The sequence below is a fragment of the Erpetoichthys calabaricus genome, chromosome 1 (genome assembly GCF_900747795.2).
Source record: "Erpetoichthys calabaricus chromosome 1, fErpCal1.3, whole genome shotgun sequence".
NCBI classification, from domain to species: Eukaryota; Metazoa; Chordata; class Cladistia; order Polypteriformes; family Polypteridae; genus Erpetoichthys; species Erpetoichthys calabaricus.
The window spans coordinates 261164271-261192218 of NC_041394.2; the positions used below are offsets into that span (position 1 = coordinate 261164271).

Below are 27948 nucleotides of genomic sequence, written 5' to 3' on the forward strand. Positions count from 1 at the left end.
AAGGATAGTGAAGACAGCAGAGAACATTACTGGGGTGCCTCTCCCTTCACTACAGGACATATTTTACAAACGCAGTTTACGCAAGGCCTGCAGCATTGTGCAGGACCCCTTATACCCCTCACATGGACTTTTCACACTTTTGCCATCCAAGAGAAGATACTGCAGCATTAAAGCCAGATCTGCCAGGCTGCAGGAGAGTTTTTACCTCCAAGCTGTTAGACTCCTTAAGACCAGGCTGCCCCCTGGAACCTTTCACACAGCCTCAACCACCGCTAAAAACAGAACTTTTACACATGTGAGCCATTGACCTGTAAAGACAAGTGTGCATGTAGAAAAGAACTGAAAATCTCCTACTGACCTTTAAGTATTTTGACACTCTTGTTATCCTTCTGCTGTGAAACATTCTGCCCTGTCATTGTTTACACGTCTTAAACAACTATTATCATACACTGATAATTTCTGTATTATCTACTTCTATTATTTATTATTTATTTATTATATTACATATCTTACATATCAATATTGCTGCTACTTCTTTGTCTTGTCTTTGCGCAATGTCTTTTTTGTGTTTTAATTTTAATTTAAATTTTAATTCTATTTTTAAATTATTATTTGCACGTCATGTTGTTACACTGTGGACCCTGAGCTTCGCAATTTCATCTATCTGTATACTTGTATATGGTTGAGATGACAATAAAGTTCAGTTTGACATAAGACATTATCTACATACAATTCTCCAAATGTTTTAATCCCAGACATTTTCCAAAACATTAAATACTGTGTAGATTTCAGAGGGAAGAAAAAAGTAATTGTAGAGGTGCAACAGAAAAGCTTCTCTTCCTTGAAGTGCTTCCTGCATTGGTTCGATATTTTGAGTGACTGATGGACAACTGGATTATTAGTATATTGCCAACAATTTGTATTTACTGGGGCACAAAGCAGGTCATATAAAGAAGTACATCAGGATTTTATTTCTATTGCAGACCAGGTTTTTGTATATTCATCAATATGTGTCAATATGTAGGACGTTACAGCTTGTACAGTGCATCTAGAAAGTATTCACAGCGCATCACTTTTTCCATCTTTTGTTATGTTACAGCCTTATTCCAAAATGGATTAAATTCATTTTTTTCCTCAGAATTCTGCACACAACACCCCATAATGACAATGTGAAAAAAGTTTACTTGAGGTTTTTGCAAATTTATTAAAAATAAAAGAACTGAGAAATCCCCCCCCACCCCCCCAGAACACAGAACAGTTCCATTTGTAGTATCAGAAGTAGTCTTGGACACTGAATGGAGATATGTGATGGTCATGGGCAACTTATTTAACAGTAAAATGATTTTGACAAATGTTTATGCACCCAATGTCGATAAGGAATTCATGCAAAATCTATTTGCATCCACTCCCAATGTGAACACTCATAAAATTAAAATGGCTGGGGACTTTAATTGTGTTTTAAATCCACTCTTAGATAGGACTCCTGTGACAGGGGGGATGACATCTAACACTGCAAAGACAATTACACAATTTTTAAATGACCACAACTTATCACACCCCTGGAGATTTCTTAACCCAAACTCAAGAACATATTCGTTCTACTCACTACTGCATTATAGCTACTCAAGAATTGATTATTTTTTTATAGATAATAATTTCCTGCCTACGATTAAATTGTGCAAATACGACACAATTGTTATGTCCGACCATGCCCCTCTAGAAGCTAAAATCATTAAGCCCCTTACACTCACCTCGCAGATGGCGTCTTAACCCTCTTCTATTGGCAGACGAGAACTGCACAGAATTTATATCCAAACAAATCAGCTTCTTCTTAGAGACAAACATGCCCACAGAGGTTTCTGCAGGAACACTCTGGGAAACTCTAAAGGCCTTCTTAAGAGGACAGATTATTTCATATCTTTCCCACAGAAATAAATTAGAAACCAAGAAAGTGTCAGAGCTAAGAAGCGAAATTACTAGAATAGATGAAGAACAAGCCTTCTTTATACTCCCTGCTCTGCTCTCCAATAAATGCAAGTTATCGCAAATATACTAATAACCCAATTGTGCTTTACTCACTTAGAATATGGAACCAACTTAGAAAGCATTTTAAGATGGAAAATCTTTTATCCGTGGCACCTCTGCAAGAGAACCACCTCTTTCAACCCTCGCAAACATATCCAGTTTTTAATACCTGGAAAAGTTTTGGGATTAAAATGCTAAGAGATCTATATATAGACAACATATTTGTATCTTTTGAACAATTACGTTCCAAATTCAACATCCCAGCTACACATTTCTTTCACTATCTTCAAATCAGAAATTCTGTTAAACAGAAATTGCCCGATTTTCCTCACCTCGTACCCTCCACCATGCTGGAAAAAATACTGCTCAATTTCGAGGAATTAAACACCATTTCCGCAATTATATAAAATCTTATTAGAGTCCCTACCTTTCAAAGGCCCAAGAGGACATTGGGAAGAAGATCTCTTAATATATCAGAAAAGGCGTGGAAGGTAGCAAAGCAGAGAATTCACTCAAGCTCCATATGCGCAAAGCATAGAATTATTCAACTAAAAATTATATATCAAGCTCATCTGTCTCGCTTAAAACTGTCCAAGATGTTTCCAGGGCAAGATCCAACCTGCGAACGCTGCAACCAAGCTCCTGCCTCACTGGGTGACATGCTTTGGGCCTGCACCAAACTAACATCATTTTGGACTAAAATCTTTAAGTGCCTTTCAGACAGCCTTGGTATCACAATCCCTCCTAACCCACTAACAGCTGTGTTCGGAGTTCTTCCAGACGGACTTGAAGTGGAGAAGGACAAGCAAATGGTGATTGCATTCACTACACTTTTGGCACGCAGACTTATTTTGTTAAATTGGAAGAATCCTAACTCTCCTCTGATAAGTCAGTGGGAAACCGATGTCTTATATTATTTGAAATTGGAAAAAATCAAATTCTCAGTTAGAGGATCTGTACAGAATTTTTTCAAAACCTGGCAGGAGCTAATCAATATTATTTTAGAATAAGAGATAACTATTATCACATTTATTTTCCTTCTCCATTTTTTTATTTACCTATATATATATCTTCCTTTGTTTTGTTTATTGTTGCCTTATTAAAAAGCCCTAATCAATTCTCCTTTGGCTAAGCTCTCCTTCTCAGGGGTGGGGTTTGATTTGTCTTCAATTTTTTTTTCTTTTTGTTATAAATTGATCTATTTGTATGGAATGATTACAATAAAATTAATAAATAAAATAAATTAAAAAAAAAAACAGAAATCACATGTACATAAGTATTCACAGCCTTTGCTCAATACTTTGTCGATGCACTTTTGGCAGCAATTACAGCCTCAAGTCTTGTTGAATATGATGCCACAAGCTTGGCACACCTATCCTTGGCCAGTTTCGCCCATTCCTCTTTGCAGCACCTCTCAAGCTCCATCAGGTTGGATGGGAAGCATCAGTGCACAGCCATTTTAAGATGTTCAATCGGATTCAAGTATGGGCTCTGGCTGGGCCACTCAAGGACATTCACAGAGTTGTCCTGAAGCCACTCCTTTGATATCTTGGCTGTGTGCTTAGGGTCGTTGCCCTGCTGAAAGATGAACCGTTGCCCCAGTCTGAGGTCAACAGTGCTCTGGAGCAGGTTTTCATCCAGGATGTCTCTGTACATTGCTGCAGTCATCTTTCCCTTTATCCCGACTAGTCTCCCAGTCCCTGCCGCTGAAAAACATCCCCACAGCATCATGCTGCCACCACCATGCTTCACTGTAGGGATGGTGCCAGGTTTCCTCCAAACGTGACGCATGGCATTCACACCAAAGAATTCAATCTTTGTCTCATCAGACCAGAGAATTTTCTTTCTCATGGTCTGAGAGTCCTTCAGGTGTCTTTTGGCAAACTCCAGGTGGGCTGCCATGTGCCTTTTACTAAGGAGTGGCTTCCATCTGGCCACTCTATCATACAGGCCTGATTGGTGGATTGCTGCAGAGATGGTTGTCCTTCTTCTGGAAGGTTCTCCTCTCCACAGAGGACCTCTGGAGCTCTGACAGAGTGACCATCGGGTTCTTGGTCACCTCCCTGACTAAGGCCCTTCTCCCCCGATCGCTCAGTTTAGATGGCCGGCCAGCTCTAGGAAGAGTCCTGGTGGTTTCGAACTTCTTCCACTTATGGATGATGGAGGCCACTGTGCTCATTGGGACCTTCAAAGCAGCAGAAATTTTTCTCTAACCTTCCCTAGATATGTGCCTCGAGACAATCCTGTCTCGGAGGTCTACAGACAATTCCTTTGACTTCATGCTTGGTTTGTGCTCTGACATGAACTGTCAACTGTGGGACCTTATATAGACAGGTGTGTGCTTTCTAAATCATGTCCAGTCAACTGAATTTACCACAGGTGGACTCCAATTAAGCTGCAGAAACATCTCAAGGATGATCAGGGAAACAGGATACACCTGAGCTCAATTTCGAGCTTCATGGCAAAGGCTGTGAATACTTATGTACATGTGCTTTCTCAATTTTTTTATTTTTAATAAATCTGCAAAAACCTCAAGTAAACTTTTGTCACGTTGTCATTATGGGGTGTTGTGTGTAGAATTCTGAGGAAAAAAATGAATTTAATCCATTTTGGAATAAGGCTGTAACATAACAAAATGTGGAAAAAGTGATGCGCTGTGAATACTTTCCGGATGCACTATATATTTGCTTCCCAGTAATAAGCATCTTGCCTGAAGAAGGGGCCTGAGTTGCCTCGAAAGCTTGCATATTGTAATCTTTCTAGTTAGCCAATAAAAGGTGTCATTTTGCTTGGCTTTTCTCTACATTCATAATGGCTAACACGGTACAACACCCTAGTACTACAGTAATAAGCTGAAAGTTAAGTTCTGCCATGCCACCTTCTGCTTCAGGTCTTTGTAAAGTTGCCCTTTGAATGTGTGGATGTCTCAAATTCCATATAAATAAGATTATAATTGAGTCTAATTTCTTAAAGATTTGTTAATGTATATGGGAATGCTCTGAAAGCTTGGGAAGGTTGTTCACCTTGAGAGTACTGATTCTACCTGCTAATGGGAAATGCAGGTGAGACCACATGTTCACATTTTGTGTAATTTTTTCCATGCTGTGTCTTTATATTTACTTGTGATGTTTACACCTTGATATTTAAACTGATCAGATAAAATAAATGGATAGATGTCCAGGCTAGTATTGTGTGCTAGAGAGTTCATTGGAAAAAGCACCCTTTTATTCAAAAAAATTTCGAGTCTGGTTATCTTTTGAAATTCTCCTAGTGCATTAAACACTACTGGTAAGGAAGTTTGTGGGTCCAATATACACAATACCATATCATCTGTATATATTGATATTTTCTGTTCAAGTCCTCCTCCAATAATCCCTTTAACGTCTGATGCATTTCAGACGTCAGTGGCCAATGGCTCAATGGCAAATGCAAAACACAATGGTGACAGGAGGCATCCTTGTCAAGTACCACATTCTAGCTTGTAGTAGTTTGAGATAATGTTGTTAATGCAGACAGAGGCTTCTGGACTGGTATACAGTAGTTTTATTCTTGCACATATATTTGGGCCAAAACCAAATATGTGCAATGCGGTGAACAGGTAGTCCTATTCAACCATGGCAAATTCTTTTTCTGCATCCAAAGATAAAAAGATCACTGGTGTGTTAGATTTTACATTTAGAAGCAAGGTTATAGCATCCATTAATTCTGAGTGTGTCAGAGGTTTGTCCAGTTCCTCTGCACTAAGAGTGTATAGCTGTGGTATTTGTACTAAATCAAAAAACTCAGATTGTGTCTTCCCTTGTTTGAGCTGAGTAGAATATAAGGACTTCTTGTACTCTCTAAATGTTTTTGTGGTCAATGATGTCATCTCCACCTTTGTTGGTAATTTTTGTAATTGCATTGCAAACTTCCTGCTTGTGGATTTGTTGAGCTAAGATCTATGAGTCTTTTCTCCATGGTTATGATAATAATTTCACAATTTAAACATGAGAAGTTGTGTTTCATTTGTTGTGAAGAGGTTAAGTTCTGATTTCAGAACAAGTCTTTGCCTATATGATTTCAGAACATGTCTTTGCCTATAAAGTGTCTCATTTGGAGACCTGGCATATTCTTGATTTACTCTGGTAATTTCACTGATTAACTCTGACGCCTTCTTGGTCGTAAGCGGTTATCAATTGTTCAGCTTCTTTAATACAAGATGTAAACATCTGCTTAACTTCTTCCAGGTGAGAACCAAGTACTCTTATTTTTATTCTCAATTTTGCTCATATTGTCCTGTATTTTTTTCATAGATTATTTCTAAGGTTTACATCAAAGTTATTGCTTAAATGTACCTCCTGGTCTTTTATATTCTGAAGTAGTTTGTCTATTTTGTCAATTCTCTTGTGCATATCCTTTTTTTATACCTTCCTTTACTTCCTCCTTTGCATCATTTATTTTAATCCCAAATTCAGTAATCAATGCCTTCAGCTCAGATAGCTCGGTTTCATCTCATCCATGTTCCAAAGGTGGAGATACTTAACCTGTTGGAGTTGATGCTGTTGATTTGCGAGGGGTGCTGGTAGTAGATGACAGTGGGGATAAAGAGGCTATGCTTGGTTCCAATAACCTGCAGCGTGAGGTCCTGGCTAATCCATCTCTTTACCTTTCACTTCCAACTCAGTCTACAGCAGGCTGTATCGTTAACTTGAGACCGGATTAGATTTTGATGAAGCTTTAGCTACCTTTTCCTTCTCTTTCTGACCCCTCCATCACCTGCTCATGCTTTTAATATACTTATAATCAAATCCTCTTAGATTGAATAAATGCAGGATAGTTTAAAAAAAAAAAAAAAAGATAACACAGCCGCCAGCAGAGCACCATTATAGACATCCATCTCTCACAACAGATTAAGACCAAGAAAAGAGGAAGTAGTCTAATAATCAATATAAAAACAAAATCTAGAAATCAATTAAAGGTTCAGCATTTGGAGAAACGCACGAGAATTAAAACTCTTTAAATTCTGGACAGAATCTTAATGTTGATAAAGTTTATAACTAATGGAAGACCGAAAAGGTCAAAAGAGCACAAATTCAGTGAAATTTTAAATACAAATAAATTTTTTGTTAAAAATAAATACATTTTTTGATATTTAACATAAATAGTCATACTTGTGATTTTTTTACACTATATACAGAAATGTGTTACTAATACTGATGCTCAAAAATTGTTAGCTTTAAGAAGTTGCGGCTCAGATGGAAAAAAAAATTTCACACATCAAACTACTGACATTAGTTGCCACCCATGCATCAGTCTGAGAAACTGAAATATGTGGTTATTCATATAACAAAAAGTTTCTAGATCAAGAGCCTGAAAAGGCACTTTCCTCTCCCAATAAAAAAGACACAAGTTTATATATTTACTGCATCATGACAAAATGGCATTCTGCCTATCCTGCAAGATATCATACAAAACCACTACATTTGCAACAATATTAACACTTCCTTTTTAGGAGCAGCACGCGAAGCATATACTTAATAGCATTGGGTATCAACATCAACTTGCATTTTTCTTCTATTTATGATGAAGTCAAAAATAATAAATCACACTGCCCTTTACCAATAATGACATAAAATAAAAAGGTCCTTCTAGGTCAAAATTAATTTTTCATATTATTTTAATATTAGAATTATGCAGTGTGTATTTATCATTACATTGATCAAAACAGCATTTACTACATGCTTACAGTATATCCTTTTTGGTCTTGAGAATCCAATTCAGCACCATGGGAAACGAGCAGAGTTATAACTTGTATATATCCATCTCTAGATGCAAACATCAAGGGTGTCATGAGAGCACTGGTAAGAGGAAAAAGAAAAAATTAAAATCAGTACATTGAAAAACTGATTTTAAAGACTAAAGATTTTGTGATATCAAAGTATAAAAATGCTGATGACGTTGTCACATTAAACTAAGTGTGTGTGTGTATTATATATATATATAATACACTACTGTGGCTGTTTGTTTGTCTGTCCAGGATTATAAATCACCTGTAGCTCGCAAACTGTTTGAATGATTAACCTGAAATTTGGTACACATATACTAAGTGACTTCTACTATCTGCTTTCGGGGTGATGATTGACCTCCAAGGTTATTCCGCTTTTTATTTTTATTTTATTTTATTGTAGAATCAACTCTCATCAGCAGCCAGCAGGGCAGCCATGCGGCGCATGTGCCATTCTCATCATTTTGCCGTCACTTCCCCCACCCCTTTTTTTTATCTTAAATCATTCTTGAGGAAGTTTGAAGACTTAAGTGCCAACTTAAGTGAAAAATTAAACAAAACATACAACACAAACACTGACTTAATCAGTTTTAACACTAAGAGATGCCGATGAAAGAAGACAAGAAGCGGGCCGCTAGGGTAGAGAAAAGAAGAGCTGCTCAGGAAACAGCAAGCGCATCAACCTCTAAGCAAACGAATGATAAACATACAGAGAAAGAGTATGAAAACTATGAATGCTCAAGTCAGATGTACAGTATTCACAACACTTTATCGTGCAGTGCACCATTACTGGTGTATACATACATATACATACATATATATATTAGGGGTGGGCGGTATGACCAAAATTCTATATCACGGTATTTTTCTAAATTATCCCGGTTTCACGGTATTCGACGGTATTTTTTTCCCCATGCATGAGTGGATGCTAACCCACATTTTCCACTGCAATTACTGCCTAACAATAACCTATTCCACTGTCAAGAGTCTTGTACATTGTACAAAAAAAAAAACATTTTAATATGTACACAAGTATTAATACAGTTTTGCATTGCCCCATAAAGTGATAGTTTTCAAGGGGGGTGGCACTAATGGAGAAGGTATCACATTGCATGACAGATGCAGTCAAAATACAGAACCTTTTTATTGAACAAATTTTTGCAAAAAACAAACTATAATTTTGACAACATATTTTTAACCATACAAAGAGGCATTTAGACTTAGTAAAAATATCCAGAAGTGCTTGTCAAAAATTGTATTGCACCGAATATGTCTTAGAAAAGGAATAAATAGTAAATATTTTTTGTAAACCAACTACACTTTCTGTTAATGTTAACAATCTCTGTCCACTGACACGTTAAAGTGACTTTTTAAACAACTTTATCATCATTAAACTGCATAATATTTAAACTAATAAATAATAACAATAAAATAAATAATAGTATTATTACTGATAGTTGCACTATTACTTCAAGACTTCAAGCCCAGGTGCATTACACAGTATTCACCAAATTAAAATAAAATACAACGTGCAACTTGGTGATGACATCTTTACCAGCTGAATCATCATTTAGGCAAACTGCATTAATATGGACCTTGCTTCAAGCTAAGCTATACTGGGAAGAAAAAAACAAACTATATGTCGAGAACAAAGTCAACATTTCCACTTTATTCTTGCCGTTTATGTCGAGAACAAAGTCAACATTTCCACTTTATTATCGCCGTTTATGTTGAGATTTATGTCGACATTTCCACTTTATTCTCATAGTTTACTTCATAATTAAAGTAGAATGTCGTAAACTAAACTTCTTCCTAAAATCAATGTTTAATCAATTACTTAATTTACCCCGTCATAAATTAATGCAGCACATTAAATGCTTTGTGTTACGTTCCCCGACCCAGTGGGTTAATCACTACGCTTCTTAAGCAATCACCATACAGAATCCATTCACTTCATGATATTCCTGCTTTCTGAAAATTTAGAATGCTAAGATAAATACTTGATATCATTTTCATGATGAAATGCATTAAAGCAGGTATTACACATGCACGGTAGTGAGGCAGTAGTGCTGCTCCCTCGCAGTAAGGGCTCCCCAGGTGTATGTTCAGTGTAGAGAACTTTATGGCAGGTGTGACGAGGCTCCAAAAAACTGGATGTATGAATAGCTATCGCATAGGTTTAACTTAAATATTGTGTAAATGTTGGGTTTGTGATCTGCTGGTCGGAGACACGAACACAGAATTCAATGCATGTTCTTCTGAGCGGGCTATCTTTATTGCATGCATGCTGTCTCTATCTGACGTAGGCTACCAAAAACCCCAGTTCCTATCCTTCCTTTTTCTTTCACCACATAACCACATAACCAATCACCACACGATAAACGTCTTTGTGAAATTAAAACTAGTTATAAACTTAGCCCACGGAGTGTTCAGAACTTTAAAAATATCTTTGTTATACATGTTTAATTATGCCATCCATTCAGAGTTGCGCCTCTGAACGAATCACTTAACACAAAGCATTTTAATGTGCTATATAACTTATGACGGGGTTTGAGAAAATCTAGTAAATTAAATATTCATTTTATGATGAAGTTTAGTTTACGATGTTCTACTTTAATGACAAATTACGAGAATAAAGTCAAAAGAATATATTCTCGTCATAAGCGTCAAGATTAAAGTGGAAATGTCGAGATAAAGTCAAAATGTCGTCACACTATTACACAGTACCCAGGTACATTACACTGTATTGAAAACAAATAAAACAAGTACAACTTGGCTTGCAGTATTATCCAGTAGTATAGAAACAGTATTTACACATCTGACCTTTTAAAACTAATGCATCTCCAGGCGATAGATGTGACTTCTTTTTTTCGTCTCTCTGTCCATTTTCACCGTGCGGCATACCTATGCTACCGCCCACTATTTGGTGGTGTAGCAGTGAAAAAGAGCCCTAGTGCAACAAATCTATGTTTAGCGGTATAGCAGTGAAAAAGGTTCCCACCTGAACAGTCTCCCGCTGCGCCACGTTCCGAACGTCATTTAGGCAATTTAAACCGGTGATGCGGTATAAGAAAAATCCATATCATAAAAAAAATAAAAAACGGTTTTCGGTATGAACCGGTATACCGCTCAGCACTAATATATATATATATATACACACACACACACACACACATATACATACATACATACACATACATACATACATACATACATTATATATGACAACATGACAACCTAAGGCACAATTACACATGGAACTCATTCTCCTTCAATTATTGTTCATCGTCTAATATTTTCTAAACTCTAAGTTTGCCAGTTAAATGTGGCTTCAAGACTGGGACTCAGTTTTTCACATGTCTTATTTCTTTACAATATCTTGAAATTTATTCACTTGCAAAGATACAACTAATATTGAACGATTTAGTATTTTATTAGCCTACATGGCAAAAACTGAATAATCAAGGGATGTATTTTCAATAGGGCGGCATGGTGGCACAGTGGGTAGCACTGCTGCCTCGCAGTTGGGTGACCTGGAGACCTGGGTTCACTTCCCGGGTCCTCCCTGCGTGGAGTTTGCATGTTCTCCCCGTGTCTACGTGGGTTTCCTCCCACAGTCCAAAGACATGCAGGTTAGGTGGATTGGTGATTCTAAATTGGCCCTAGTGTGTGCTTGGTGTGTGGGTGTGTTTATGTGTGTCCTGCGGTGGGATGGCACCCTGCCCAGGATTGGTTCCTGCCTTGTGCCCTGTGTTGGCTGGGATTGGCTCCAGCAGACCCCCGTGACCCTGTGTTCGGATTCAGCGGGCTGGAAAATGGATGGATGGATGTATTTTCAATAACCAAAAATAAAAATTTTTTTTTTTTTAAATCAATTTTAATTTGATTTCAAAAATAAGAAGAGGATAACAGATCAATGGAAAAAAAAGACTTTCATAAATACATTTGAAATCCCCAACCCACCCCACCCCAGAGCTCTTTAAAGGGGGATGGAGTAAACTTTAATTAATAAAGCATGCAGGTCACTGATGAGTCTTGGAGGCCCACATGCCTCAGGGAAAATCTGAAATTATATCAGGTTGGCTCATAGGGTGGCTGTCAACCAAGACTTAATCGTGGAAAGTGTCTTTATTGATGGTTTGAGAAGATAACCCATTGAGCCGTGTGGCAGACAATTTCAACATAACAAGGTTGTAAAAAGATGACTTCCATACAGAGACAGTAACAAGTTCAGGATTCCTCCAGTGGGAAACAATAAGAGTTTTTGCTGCTATTGTAGTTAATGAAATAATGCACTGGTGATGAAGAGAGAGATAAAGACTAGAGGAATCTAAAAGGATTAGAGTAATATGAGAGCAAGGAACAGAGATAGATAGGAAGGAGAAGACAAAAGCAACCGAGGACCAAAGAACAGCAACAGTGGGACATTCCCAAAACGTGTGGAGAAAAGTGCTCAGTACATTAAGGGAGCACTGGTGACAGACTGGATCAGGAGCAAAACCCATTAGAAAATGCTTTCTAGTACAGTGATAAACTCTTTAATTTTTATATAGGATATGCTGATGATTAAAATTTCTGGAAGAATTTTTAGTGTTTTTAAAAAAATTTGTTCCAACACAATGGCGCTGATAGAAATAAATTGGAGATCCATTTTTGATTGAGACAGGAGTAACTATGGAAGCATGAAGGTAGGTGTACAAAAAGGTTGTGTGCTTAATGGAAAAAGAAGACAAGAAGAAAATAGTCAAATAGATGACTGGGAACAGGAGCAGAAAAAAACTCAATCCACATGTCCTGAGATCAGATTTAATTTGTAAATAGAAAAATAAAAAATAAAAAGAGAGTAGGAAGGTATTATATATTTGTCTTTCAGAGACTGGAAAGAGGCAAGCCCAGACCCATCAAACAAATCGGCAAGTGTGCCGATACCTTGTGAAGCCTAAGTTGGACAGAAGATGGGTTGGCCACCAATGTTTAGAGAACTATTGTGAAACAGTGGTATAAATACCAGCCTGGAATGGAGCTAAGGTGTATTTCCACCTTGTACCAAACACAATTTATAAGAGGATTAAGTTCACTTACTCCCTTTTTTGTTTTAAACCTAATAAATTGTAACTGTTGCAGAGAGTGAGGGAACACAAGGTTTGCTTTTATAAGGTGCCAGGATGAAGGGGAAAGTTGAGGGTTTAACAATAGGGATATCGGATGTAGGATATATGCCCAATTGTACACAGTTCAAAATTGGGAAGTGAAATACCTCTGTCCAATATGGCTCGAATCAAAGTGATTGCTGATCTGAGCCAGAACCAAAAGCAGAAAGGTGTGGGAAGAGGGAGCATTGAACTAACAAAATTTAGACGAGGGAACAATATTCATTTTTAATGATTGCCAAACAGATCTGAAAGTAAGGAGAGGGATTATGCCAGGACAACATTGACTGTTTTACCTCATTATACAATGTGTAAAAATTTGACATTACAATAAGAAATGGAGGGTGAAATAGTTGGATTCCAAGATATTTAAAGGAGATAACAACAAGAATAATGGAAGAAAATGAAAGAGATTGACAGGCATGGTATATGGGAAGCAGTGTACTTTTGCTCTAATTAGTTTTACAGCCTAATAATAGGGCTGCAATGATTAGTGGATGTAATCGACGACGTCAACTACAAAAATTCATCGACACAGATTTTTTTATTGTCGACGCATCATAAACAGAACCTTCAATAGAGGCTCCAGTAACAAAGAACCACATTGGTTTTTGTAACTGCAATGCACTACATGAATGTCTGGGGGCAGTATCATTTGTTATTGTTTGTCAAGACTGCACACAGTCCTACCAATGTAGAAAGAACGTCTGAGGAGAAGAAGAATGTAGAGGAAAATAAATGTGGTTGCAATGGTGAGATTGGATAGAGGAGGGGGAAGGAGATGGAAAAAAATTGAGACAGAAAATTTCTAAAGTGTGGGAGCACTTCATCGAAAAAGAAAAAAAAGTTGAATGCAGATTATGTAAAGCGAAGCTTTCTTTTCACGGCAGCTCCACCACAATGCATGAGCATCTGAAACACAAGCATCCTGGAGCTGTGATGCCGCCGTCTCTTGAGAATTTATGCCGGCGCTGTTAGTTAGTTAGCATCAGGTGGAGAAGGAGAGCGTGAACAAGACTGAGAAAATAAAAGTGAAAAAAGCTAACTTTTACAAGTAACAAATTTACACGTGACCTGTTCGTTTTCAAATAATGTTGCATTAGTGTGACGATGTTTTCTGATTGGTACTATTCAGGTCATACAATGATTTCTTCAAAATGTCACATATATTTGTCTCTTTCTTTTTTTCCCCCCTGGTGCTGCATGCTGACACCAGAAGGCGTGAGCTTATTCAGTGCTAGAAGGAGCACGCAGGTGGCCGGTTGTTTGTGCTATAACAAGCTTGACCTGGCGGTGATCAAAGCACATGTACTGTGCAAGACATGTACGGGGTCCACTAAGAAAAGAAGAGCGTTCATGGCTCATCTTGCAGAGGAACATTCTTTCCTCTGCATGTCCTGGAGTCCTGTGCAGACTGGGCAAGGTATGGGGGGGGAACGCAACCACTGATTTCAACCACAAGAAGGTACACAAATGAATATGAATATTACATCCGTGCCACAATGTTTTCCGAAATGTACTGTAAGGTCATAAAATGAATATTTCCAAAATATCATATATACCTATGTCTGTTTTTTTTGTCAGTGTGGCTTTGACATCACGGGCCATAATGTGCATACTAATTCAACGTAAGCAGGAATACTCAATAAAACTGAATAAAAAAAATCAAGTGACAATGAGATACAAATAAGGCAGATTTGCCAGCGTTTGTGTGTCAGCTTTCATCCATCCAGATCAGAGAATTTCCCAGTTCAATTGTCTTAAAACACCACTCACATCTACAGTTATTCCCAGTTTCAGATAAAAAGTAACAGCGTCAGACCCCTGGGGGGGCGGTAGTATGTATCGTGATCGTGACTGAGAGAATAAAAGTGAAAAAAAAAAAAGGTAACTTTTACAAGTACTATACATTTAAAGTGGCTGTTACAGACACAAATCAAATGTATGTGTTTATTGTATAATATTAACAATAAGGCAGTCGAGGCAGTCAGGATCGAACCGGGGGACTCTTGATTATGTCAGCAATTCCTACCGTTGTGCCACGTAAGCTATTATATCATTCTTGAACCTTTTGTGAAAGTGTTTATTTGATCTTTGCATTTCAGGCTTTACACATTATAGTTTATGACTACATTTTGTCATTTATTACCAAAATATAAAAAACGTTTTGGTTTTAACAATGTATTTTTTGGTTAAGTTAAATGCACTTTTTTGTTTGAAGACTACGTGCACTTTAGTTTGTATTGTTTAATGTATTTCTTTTTTATTGTGATGATCACACTAATATAAAAACATCCGATTATTTTCAAATTCGTATGTTTCACTGGTTGTTACTTTAATTTGATTATTATTAATTTTAATCGTGTTAATGCAGAGACATCAGGGTGACATTCACAGGTGGACAGATGTGAGCAGATGAAGTAAGACATGCACTGGAGCCCAGAACAGTATGTGCAATCACAGGTCGCAGGCTTCAAAATAGTCAGGCATGAAATAATCGTGACTAATCAAAAAGAAATTTGAACGATTAGTCAACTACCAAAATAATCATTAGTTGCAGCCCTACCTAATAATGATTCATATGTGTGAAATAATGTTAATACGAGGAGTATGTCAGAAGGTGTGTTTCCTAAAAAACAGAAGAATATCATCAGCATATAGGGCAACATCATGGACTGTACTATGAACCAAAATAAGTGTAAAGGTGTCTAATGGATGTAGACTGACAGCTAGAGGCTCCAGTGAAATCATAAAAACCAGCAGATATAACAGACAATCCTGCTTAGCACCCCTGAACACATAAAAGGAATATGACAAATCTAAGTTTGTTAAAACAGAAGCAAAAGAAGAAGCAAGCACACAGTGATTTGATCATTTTAATAAATAGAGTATTAAATCTTACTCAAATTACAATTTACCACAAAAACTTCCAATCCATTCCATCAAGTCTTTTCTGCATCAAGTGAGAAGAGCAATGCAGGGGATAAGAGCTGACCCGCGCTTAAAATGTGCAAAATCCAGTACATGTTGCCAGCTGCATAACGAGACACTATGAAGCCGGTGTGGTCAGAGCGAATCAATTTTGGAATTATTGGATTTGAGCTGGAGGCGCCAAAACTTTAGCTAATACCTTAGCGTCTGAATTCATTAATGATAACGGACGGTAGCCAGAACACAGTGTGGAATCTTTATCCTGCTTGAGAAGGAACAATACAATTGAGGAGTTTATATCAGAGTGTAAATTAGAGGTTGAGAGAGCTGTGTTGATTATTTGAAACAGTAAGCTAGATACCTGTGGTCAAAAAGCAGAATTTCCTTCTGGCTGAATACTGTCTGGACCGGGGCTTTTTTTTTTTTGCTAATGTGTTTAAGGCAGATTTAATTTCTTCAGCTGAAACTGGGGCCTCCAGAGGAGCAACTTGTATTGAAAAATACATCCAAGCACATCTAATGAAGGGTGTTCAAAGGAAGTGAAAAGTTCAGAATAAAAGTAAAAAAATACTCTTATTAATTTCCAATGGGTGACTAGAGAACTTACCAAATTTTAATTTGACTTGGGAAACAGAGGCTAACAAGTCATATCTGCGCAATTCTAAGTGCTAAGAGCTTGCTTGGTTTAGCACCGGAGAGACAGCAACGAATGTGCTCTCAATGAATTTTAAAGTCTGCACGCCTCATTAGAAGGTCATTTAACTCAGTTCTGGATTGTGTGATTTTTTTTTAGCTTGTGTACTTGATCGGAGATATATGGGCATGATTTTCAAGATAATTCAGATGTTTATCAAGATAGTCAATATTCTTTTGTGCTGTGCAGGCTAAATTAGATGCAAAAGCAATGGTCAGGTCTTGAATATGCCCCTTAATAGCCATCCAAACAAAAGTTGGATTCTGAACAGTCTTTGTTCAAAGCTATAAACTCCTTAAGTTTAGCAGAGATTTGTTTGATAAAATCTTCATTTTGCAAAAGAGAAGTGTTAAAATGCAAGTGAGGGAGCCTGGAGGACAGAAGGGGAAGAAAAAGCTGAAGATTAACATTAGAATTCCTGAAGCCTATGAAAAAATGTATAATGCTGGGCCACCATAAATTCCTTTGCACTTCTCCATTTGGGTCTTTTGTTTTGTAAATGTGTCGATCAGCACAAGCAGCCTACTGTCCCATCCCCCGTTTGCCGCAGCACAACTTGGGCAAAAAGTTCTGAGCTCAAGTCTTGTTTATCTGGGTGTGAGGTGCCTGGAGTTATATAGGGTAGATGATATATTTTTATTTGGAACACATGCATTTCATGTCAGTTCCGTGTCTACAATGATCTGTGTAAATGTAGGATGGCAGGTAATGCGAGAAAATCCAAGAAATGTTGAACACATAGCTAAAACAGAAAACTTTTTTCATGTTATAGTACTAACGATAAAATTTTGAGTGTATAATGTGTGATGACTGAAGTCCAAATATCAAAGTAAACACTTTCACAAAAGGTACAGGTATACCAAAACAAGTGCGCTTTTATTCAAGAATATAACCAAAGAAAAAGAAATCGGGTTAGGGTACGACGCGGACACGACCGCTTGGGTGGTTCAGAAGTAAGAACTGCTGACTCATAATCAATAAGTCGCGGGTTCGATTCTGGCTAGTTCCCAGAATTACCGTTTTGTGTAGTGAGCTGCTCTTATTGCTACTACTATACAATAAAAACATACATTTGATTTGAGTCTGTAACAGCCAGTGTAAATGCATGGGTACTTATAAAGATTGGCATTTTTTTTAACTCATTTTATTCTCTCAGTCATGTTCACACTCCCCTGATCTGACACTGCTGTTTTCAAATATAACAGAGGTGAACTCAGATGATGATGAGAGTTCTACATCGGAGAAGGACAAACAGAAGTCCTCCACATAAGAAATGTCCACTCGTACATAAGAACGCAAGCAGCTGCACCAGGTGCAAAGGCAAAAGATGGCAATGTTTGGATGCAGCAAGAGGTTGGCCATCGTCCTGCCAGTAAATCTGACCCACGTATGTCCTTCAACTCAACAGCAGGGCATGCCAAGCTTGGCAAGGTATCGTGCAAAGTTTTGTTTGTGATTATGTTTTGTGATGGTCTTTATATGAAAAACATTTATGTGTTACTTATATAAAAGTCACATTGAATGTTATTTACCTTGATTTACTTACGTATCTTCCTACAGTGTAAAGTCACAAGTAGACTACAGAGCTTACTGTGTTTGATCAACATGGGCATGATTTGACACCCTGTGGTTTCTGGTTATGAGGTATGGTGAAGGAGTGTGCGTATTGCAGGAAATTTTGTGATATCAATGACCTGAAGGACAGAATACGGACTGTGGTATCACCTATTCCCCGCAAAATGTGTGTCCAGGATTTAAATGGCACTGTTGCTCGTTGGTTTTTGTGTGTTGAACATGATGGCAAACAGGTTGAGACATTCTTGTATTATTAAGTATGTGAATAAATTGTTTCCGCCATTCAAATGTTACATAATTTTGACTCACCCTGCATATATATATATTATACACATATACATACACACATAGGATGAACAAAAAAATACAGGTATTGTGAATAGCCATTATGGATCAAAGTTCAGGAAAATGATTTAAAAATGTTGAAATAGTGTAAATAAAACATTCAAAGTGGTGAAGTACCAGCAGAGGTGAAGGAGTTTATGGCGTTAAGTGCTTGTTGAGGGTCGGAGAACAGCTGCTGTCCTCCTGGGAAGGAAACCCAAAACTTGGTTGGATAATCAAGAAAGCAGAGAAACCAAGTTGTGAGGCATTTTTGATCACAGTAGACATGGCCTTGAATGCTTGAGTGGCACGGACCAAGTAATAGACGAAAAAGTAGATCTTCTAGATTATAGGTTACGTTTTGTTTTTTTGCGTGCCTCTTTTAGGATACTAACTCAGGGCTCACAAAATTTCAAAATCCCTGGTAGCCCTTCGGGCAGGCACTCTTCAGTTTTTGGTAGCCCAAAATAAATTTAAGATTATTTTTAATGTATAATATTGTAAAGGAAACAAAACATCAATCAAAAAATTGTTAAAACACAAATTACAACAACTGTATAAAAATTACAATCATCAACTCAAATATTTGGTTCTAATTGAACAGAAATTTCTATAAACTTGTAAGAACTGTGTAGAACATGAACCAGTCAGTCATGAACCATGAATCAGTCAGGCTTTCTTTTTGCCTCATAGTTTGATTTGTCATAACTTTTCCGCTTTGTGGTATGCTTTTCTTTGGCTGTCCCTTCTTCACCCTGACATGTCTTATTTGGCTCAGCAGACCTAAAATACCTGCGTAAATCCATCTATTTTTACACACACACACACACAACGGTCAGCGATTTTTTAAATTCAATCAACCTCTATCACATGTTTAAGCTTGCTGCGGGAGATTTCACTTGTCACGTTTGAATAGTAAGCTAATGAGTGATAAGACGATGTCAGAGGAATTGGTGCGCAATTAATTCGTCACTGACCAATCAGTACTGCCACTCTCTATACACAGTTCGCGCGGTCGCAAAGTGAAAGTAAAAAACAAGCGCGAATTCAAACGCGATTTCAATATTTCACATATTGACAGTGGCTCATCGATGCCCGAAAATGACATAATTACCCAGCTACATTTGCGAAAGAATGCAAAAGCATTGACATATATTTTTCCATCCTATGATAGCCCGACGGGCAGGGCTGAGATAGATTTTGGTAGCCCGACTGGAAGACACAATAGCCCCGGGACGTCGGGCTACCAATTTTGCGAGCCCTGTAACTTAGTCAGAATAACGAAATAGCTTGACAATGTCTGGACACAGACATGCACTGTCACTGTCCTTTATATATATTCTATGTACCCACATTATTTCAGGGCTAAAATCAGGGATGGACAGAAATGAAAACGGTCCTTTGTTTCTCTATAAAACCAAGAATATTCCCACTCTCAACATTCTCCAGAACTCCAATAATTCTGATATTGCCTCTCCTAGCTCTGTCTTCTTGTTCATAAAGTTTCTCATGGAGAGATCTGGTCTCTGCTCAGAGGGAACGTATCTCAGCATCATGCTGTGCCACTTAATTACGGACCTGCATAAACAATGATAATAGGTTCTGTTATTCATTTCTGATTTCAACAATATCAGCTTGAAGGTCCAAAAAACTTCACTGTACTATCCCGTTGCCAGGTGGCACTTAGAATGTCATTTTGCTCTGCTACAAAGGCCTTCAATTGGTCAACAATCGAAACTATCCCTCGCCATTGCCAGTGTCCATCAAAGTCCTCTGGGCTTTTTTCACTGTTTGAATGCGAAGAACACTGGTGATTCTTTTGGTCTGAATGATCCATATACAACACCAAGAAGCAAGAGAAGGTATGTTGAGGCTTTGACAAGAAATTATTGATGTATTAATTGTAAAAAGAGCAGTTGTGGGGTTGGGTCACAGAGCAATGTCAGAACACAGCTATACTCCACAGAACATAACATGATACCCACCAAGAACAGAGTTTTGTTAGTAACCCAGATTTCCAAAGGCTTACATCTCAACCACTCTGATCATAATACTGTATATTATGTTTGATCCTGTAGATGGCTCAACCCCTTATAACAGGTCAATAACTTGAGCAAAATAAAACCTAGACAAAGTAGAACACAACAGTTTACTTGTTTTAGATTGCCTAATGCCCTTGTCTCTAATCAATGAATAAGTTACCCAAAATCAGTGATTTTCTCAAGCAAACTGTGAACTTTCTTCTCCTTATAGCAACCATTCTTAACAAAGACATCAACAGTGTGTTTTACATATACAATAGCAGACTATGGGTAGGTTAAACATATTGCTCATAATTCAGTTATGGAATCAGAGGGGACTGAAACTGAAATCTTGTACGTCACAAGTCTTTTCCTTAATCATGTAGCCTTAGTGGTTGGTAAAAAGCAGCTGTAGAGCAGAAATTATGTTGCTAATTCATTATCTGGTAAGGCCAGGTTCATGTTATCCTGCTGCCAATATTGGTTTTAGACAACAAGAAATATGATGGAAACTGAAAATTCAGCACATCTTTTAATCTGCTGTACAGAATTTCACTTCCACTAATGTAACAAAGAATAATTTAATTGCATTTTCAATATTTTTTTGTTTAACACCTTTATGCAATGCAACTTAAAAAATAAGGACAGAGTACATTTGTTTACATTTTTTGACATTTAAAGCAAAGAAAGGTTAAGTGCCTTCACAGTGACTTGCATGTAGGAAATCAAGTGGAAACCGTATGGTTAAATATTCAGTGCCTTATTCACTATTCCATACTGATTATATGTGCCTGAAGTTTAAAGACTTTACTGTACCTATTACTGCATATGGTGGAAACAAAACATTCTTGCCATAGATGCACACTCCTTTGTTTTTGAAATAATTTGAATTCATTAAATATAATTACAACAAATACAGGTAGAATTCTAAAACAATAACAGATTTTATCCAAAAAAAGATTGCTTTTAAATAAGTAATCCCATTGAAAAATAAAAGGCAGTTTCCAAATGAATTACAAAAACTCTATAAATGCATATTCGATACACCAGATGGCAGCATGACCACACTCAGAACAATATATATCAGTTTACTGATTTTTTTTATGGGGAAAATAAATGCAGCCTATTTTAATTTAGTTTATAGACTAGTGCTAGGACACAAGAGAAGGACCATATTATTAATAGCCTTGGCTCTGATCTAGTAACCATAAAAACATAGTTACTCAAGCATACCAAATATTCTCAGTTTCATTTTCAGAGAAAATCTTCCCGTGCATTACATTACAACATTTGACCATATTTCATAAAACATTAAACTCAATTTGCACTACACTGTGGAAAGAACTACTCCTAATACAGTGAATAAATAATGTATCTTGGTATTTTAGGTGAAGGCGTAGAAAACAATATTTTGATGAAGCAAAAAACACAAAAAATGCCCAGCATTGTCTAACATTTTCTATTTCCATAAAGTTAGCAGCCATACGTTAAGTGGAGATTTAAAAGTTCCCTCAATTACACTATATAATTAATTGTTCCACAGTTCTGTGTTTGAGGAATCCTTCCCACAATTTGTGTGAAACAGTGCTATGAAGATTACAATCATGGTGTAATGGTGAAAGATTACTACTGAAAGCCTAAATTCCTCTGGAGAAAAAAATGGCCTTACCAGGGGCAGCATGAGGACATGACAAATACAGTGAGGGAAATGGCTGACAAAAAATGTAATGGATGGGAATCAAGCCCAAATTTCTTTGTTGAAAGATAAACATACTAACCATTACAGATCACACTGTTCCATTTCCTGTCACCCACTCCAGCAGCAAACCAATGTATTACCTTTTGTTCTGTCTCATGCATACTTACAAATCATTTACACAGCAGACATTGGAAATTGTAAAAGTCACTAACTAGCACTGTTGCATTTGAACCTCAAGTGCAGCTGTTGTCTATGTGATGTTTGCCTGTTCTGTGGTGCAAGGAGGGCTTTCCTTCCACTTTGACAAAGACATGCATATAAAACTAAATGGTTACTGCCGTCCTACACACTTTTTTTATATTCGTATTTTTTTTGTAACTTCAATTTCTTTCTATTCAAGGCCTATATTGTGTTTTCAATGGAAGTTGCGTGGTGTGGCTGAATACGAATTTTAAAATGCTGATAAGTGTGGATGGCTGGAGCTTGACTTCTGTTCAACATAAAAGATTTAGGTGTTACCTTGTGCTGGCTCTTAAATGGCTCCAAAATGCTTGTTAAAAATATTTGCAACTGTTACAACAGAATTAATATACAAAAACAAAACATGAGCATTAGAGGAGGGGATGGGTGTGACTCATTATAAATGATGGGTGTGGAGTGAACAAATAATTAAGAGGCTATAACATAATAATAAAACAATAACAGCAACAATAATAATCATCCTCAACATTGGAGGCACTGACACTGTAAAATAAAATTAAACGTTCAACAAGGCAAAAGAATTAGCAATGCAGTCAAATTCTACAGCTCCAAAGGCTGGTATACTGTGAAATTGTTCATTGACTGAATGGTGAGATTGTCTTATTTGCATATTTTATGAAGATACAGGAAAGAAGAATCATGGGTAAATGTTTAACGGATTATTATACCTTGAATTGATATTATTTTGTTATTATATTAGGCTAGTAACTTTATTTCAGGAATGTCAATTAATTTATAAACTTATGGGAGGCTGTGTGCTAAGATTATGATTACATTGTCACCACTCTTATCCTGGTGGTTTAAACAGAAACTTCACCACTGAAACTGTACTACTACACAAAGGATTTTCTTTTCACTTTTGTGACATGGATTAGATCACTTTAGAGAAATATAAAGAGAAAGAAAAAAAAAGCCAGTTATTACAGTTAAATTTATGTGTGTTTTTTAAATTGTTATGCCTCACACATATATTTTTCCAAGTTTTGCAAGGTCGATTCTTTCGTGTCCACATGTTTTTACATATCAATATTCCAATGCTGTCTCTGCTCTGCAGTAATATATACTTAGAATAATTCCACTGAGCTGCCACTGTGATCTGGTGAATCTGCAGACATCCTTCCACTGTTAACAATTTGAAGTCAGCATTTAGCACAGATAAATACAGTAGAACTCAAAAATAGCCAGTAAAAAGCCAGCCACTTGTTTATTACAGGGTTGTCTGTCTTGTTTTATATGTTAATACATATGTGCAGTTATCAAATTTCTATAATCAATGACAAACAAGTTATTGAATTATTCTATCTATTTCTTAAAATAAGTGTGCTTCATTTATCTTGATACAAGTCTAATCGGTGGAGATCACCTCTACAGAGAGAGGTAAGGAAAATGATGTAGCAGCTTTAGAAAATTAATTAACTAGGTATGCGACCTATCTAAGACAGGTTAAAATCTAAGTAATCAACATAGACTTCACCATTAACATTTGCAGAGCATCTTGCAATGCATATGCTTCTTTTACATATGCCATTTTGTATGTGATTTGAAGAAGCAGAGTTAATGTTTGAAATATGCCATCTACTGGAATGGCAAATGCAGATGTGCCAACTTTTGGAATAACAAGAGACATAGTAACCGGAGAAACACACAGAGAGACATGTATCCTTTAAAGGTGGACTAGCTGCGCTACCCATCTAAGACAGGTTGAAAGCTAAACAATAGATGTAGACTTAAATATTACTGCTTGCAGTACACCATCTGTTGGTAAACATTTTGTAATGTATGTATTAATAAAATACTTTGCATTTGTCATTCCAACATGTCTGTTATATGCTATTTGATATGCGATTCATTAATCATTCATTAAGATACACTGGTACTTATCATTTCACTAAGATGGATTACTGGCATTGCCAAATATAAAGCTTATAATTAACCAAGTTAAACTCTCTTCCATTTCCTACATAACTGGCCATCTCTGCACAGCCCAATTAAGATTAAAAGTGACTTTTCAAGGTAACAGTTAATACACTCTTGGAAATACTGAACAACACAAGGAGCTGCATTCACTTACTTCATGGCCATTTTGACGCATGGGCACTGGCCAATGTTTCTGATGCCAATGTATGTTTCTGTTTTGTTATCAAAACCCCAGTACCCATGCTGTTAAGATGGCCCTGACTTAAGCACCCTGGATTGGTGATTTGCATAGAAGGGCTGTGGAATATCTGTGTTAAAATGAGTAAAACACAAAAAGCAAGGTATTGCTCAAGTTTACCAAGTGTTTTGTTTACAAAGGGTTTTGAAAACAAACAGAAGGAGAAGCAGAATCTTTCAGGGCAAGACTGTAGGCATATTCAATCTAGGCTTAGCAGTGAATTAAAGCACATACTAGCACCGGAGAAAATGCTTAGCAGATACGATTAATGAGAAGTTGCAGTAAGAAAAACAAAAAGATTAAAATATGATCTTAAAACAAAAATACTCCACTGCAGAGGATGAAACAATGTGAAGTCCACTGAAGTTAGCTAAAATGACCTGAATGCAATCGTGTTTAAAGGAGGGCCATCTCTGCAGCCACACAACCTAAGATCACATAGAGCACACGCTGTGCAATAATGAGAAACTGAATGACAGGTATGTTGAAATGGATTAAATAGTTCAAGAGAGGTAAGATTTTCTCCTTCCAAAGCTTTGCTTTATAGAAAGCAAACCTATTCTTCGTCGACCCTGCAAGAAAGATTTCAAAAAGATAGTCCATGCAAGCAGCTGCACCAGACAGCTGTAAAGCTCGAGAATGTGCCTCATTATGAGAGCTCACATGCCTCAGAGTCAAAGGGAAATGAAGATTTTAAAAAGAGACAGTGACCTACTCTGAAGTGTTCTATCCCAGAAAAACTGAATGTAACACAGGCAAATATTTAAATAGTTTACATAACCTAGAATATGAGGCAGACTTTATAGAGCAAGAAAAATTACTCCTCATCCACAAAACTAAACCTACATTAAGTGCATGCATGGTGAGAAAGACAAAATTGGAAAATGCAGTCCACGCAAAGCAATGTATAGGAAATATTCACGGATCGGTAATATATTGCATACCAACTGAGTTACAGATGTAGTAGCAGTTTTTTTCATACCGTAGCATATAAAAGTCATTCCTTTTGTGAAAATATTAAATCCCTGAATATTTGACTAAAAATTCCCGACACTTTTCTACATGTACAGGTCCGTCTTAGGTTTGCCAGTGAAAGTCCGGGACTGTAAATGTGCCTTCTTGAACAGGGGAACCCTGCTGGCACTGCAAGATGTCAATCCATTACGGCATAGTATGCTACCAATGGTGTTCTTGGTGACTGTGGTCCCAACTGCCTTCAGAACATTAACAAGCTCCTCCCGCGTAGTTCTGGGTTGACCCTTCATCTTTCTCATGATCATTCACACCCCATGAGGCAAGATCATGTATACTAATCCAGACCGAGGGCAATTGATGGTCATTTTAAAATTCTTCCATTTCCAAATAATTGCACCTACAGTTGTCACCTTCAGTTTTTTGCTGAGGGTCTTGTAGCCCATTCCAGCCTTGTGCAGATTTATAATCTTGTCCCTGATGTCCTTTGACAGCTCTTTGGTCGTGCCCATGGTGGTGGAGAGGTTGGAAAGGAAGAAACTGATTCTGTGAACAGGTGTGCTTTATACACGTAATGAGTTGAGATCAGGAATATCTGTAATTCATAGACTGATTGATTGGATTGATTGTATTCTGTGTGCCACATGGTCACACAGCCAATCTGAGGGAGCCAGAATTCTGTATGGGTTATAGAGGATCAAATACTGATACAAATATCAAAATATAAAAGTAAAAAGTAGCCTCTTCAATAATGATTGTACAAGCAGTTCTGTTCAATGCTGACTGAAAACTCAGTATATTAATACAGCTTGAAAAATATCAAATCACTTTCAACATCGGCATGCCAATTTGAGCTGGTTCTCAAAGTTCTCTGAATCAAAGGTGTGCCCTTTTGGGTGTAAAAATTAGTGCTGCAGTACTAAAAAAGTCTCACAGAAAGCCAAGGCAGGTAATGGAGTGTTGAGCTTCACAGACAACTTGCATATTGCTGGGAATTACTTTCGATAGACACATGCCAGCCTTGTTTTCACAGTCGAGTCCCCGCTCTGTTCTTCTTTCTTATTATGTCGTTTCCATCTTGTTACATCCATCATGCATTATTCACGCTGATTGATACTCTTATCGGGACTGTCTTTCCTATATACCACTGGCCCATTCATTTAGGTTGAAATCGGTCTTTATGTTGAGAACATGAAAGATGAATAATAGAAAAATACTTCATTCCCCACAAATGCATTAAAACTAAAGTAACGGGCTTGTTTTTAAAATTTAAGGAGTAAAAAGTACAAATATCTGTGTTAAAATGTAAGGCGTAATAGTAAAAAGTCGTCTGAAAAAAATACTCAAGTACAGATACCTCAAAAATTCTACTTAAGTACAGTAACGAAGTATTTGTAATTTGTTACTTCCCACCTCTGCATGCCACAATGTTTTCCGAAATGTACTATACTGGTCATAAAAGGAGTTATTCCAAACATCATATATACCTATGTTCACCGTTTGTCTGTGTGGAAGATGAATGTTCTCTTCGTTCCTTTGTACTAATCCTTGTCTAAGGAGTTAAGCAGAAGTAAGCTTTAAAAACATGCTTTGCTGAGCAAACAGAAAAAATATTTGTCAGAAGGACTCAAGGTCTAAGCTTCCACACTGAGACTGTCTTATCACGTTTTCCCTTTGTTCACATCTGAACGCCATAACAAAGGAGCCAAGGAATCAAGTTGCACAAGGAGCATTGAAGGGGCTCAAGGATTTGTGTATAATAAAGTGTTGACTGCTGCATTTTCATAATGAATATTAAATCACGCATTCTAGGGGTATAAAAACTTTGCCCCACCCAAAAAACAGTGTTCAGAAGAGCCCTGACGCTGTCATGTAATATTGATTGCCTGCTATTCTGAAACCTGCTCACTGTGACGATGAGAAAATAAAGCTGCTATATGACCACACCTGCTGTCTTGTCTAAGTGATCGTCCACAGTTTTGGCACCCAAACGTGGGGCAGGAGACGGGCAGACGACTCCTCGAACAGGATCGCCCAGAGGACGTTCGATTCCAGCCGGATCGAGGACTTGCTACAGTAAAAGTTAGGACTGGCCTGCTTTGGGTGTTTCCTGCGTGGAGAGTCCCTGTCCTCCTCCTAGCCGATACAACGCACGACTGGATGGAGTCACAGTGAGTAGATCGGGGGGATTCCCGTTGGTTTGACTGGTGTGCCGGACGAAATAGAAATATAAAAAGAATAGAAAGCATACTGTATCAGAACCATAGGAGGGTTTTAGGGACTCACGGAAGGTGACGGCACAGTGTGAATGTTAGCAAGTCACCCCTTGTGAGTGGAGTAGAAAGGGGCGAGTGGCACGCTCCTAACAAAATGAAGA

General features: G+C 37.4%; 1 protein-coding gene across 1 annotated transcript in view; it reads right to left on the reverse strand.

Annotated features, from left to right (window-relative positions):
- Positions 1-27948, reverse strand: part of asz1 (ankyrin repeat, SAM and basic leucine zipper domain containing 1) — a 233506-nt gene that overhangs the window by 127979 nt on the left and 77579 nt on the right. Inside the window, exon 5 of the mRNA XM_028811545.2 lies at positions 7751-7862. Coding sequence (XP_028667378.2) covers positions 7751-7862 — 112 coding nt within the window. The remainder of the gene's footprint in view (positions 1-7750; positions 7863-27948) is intronic.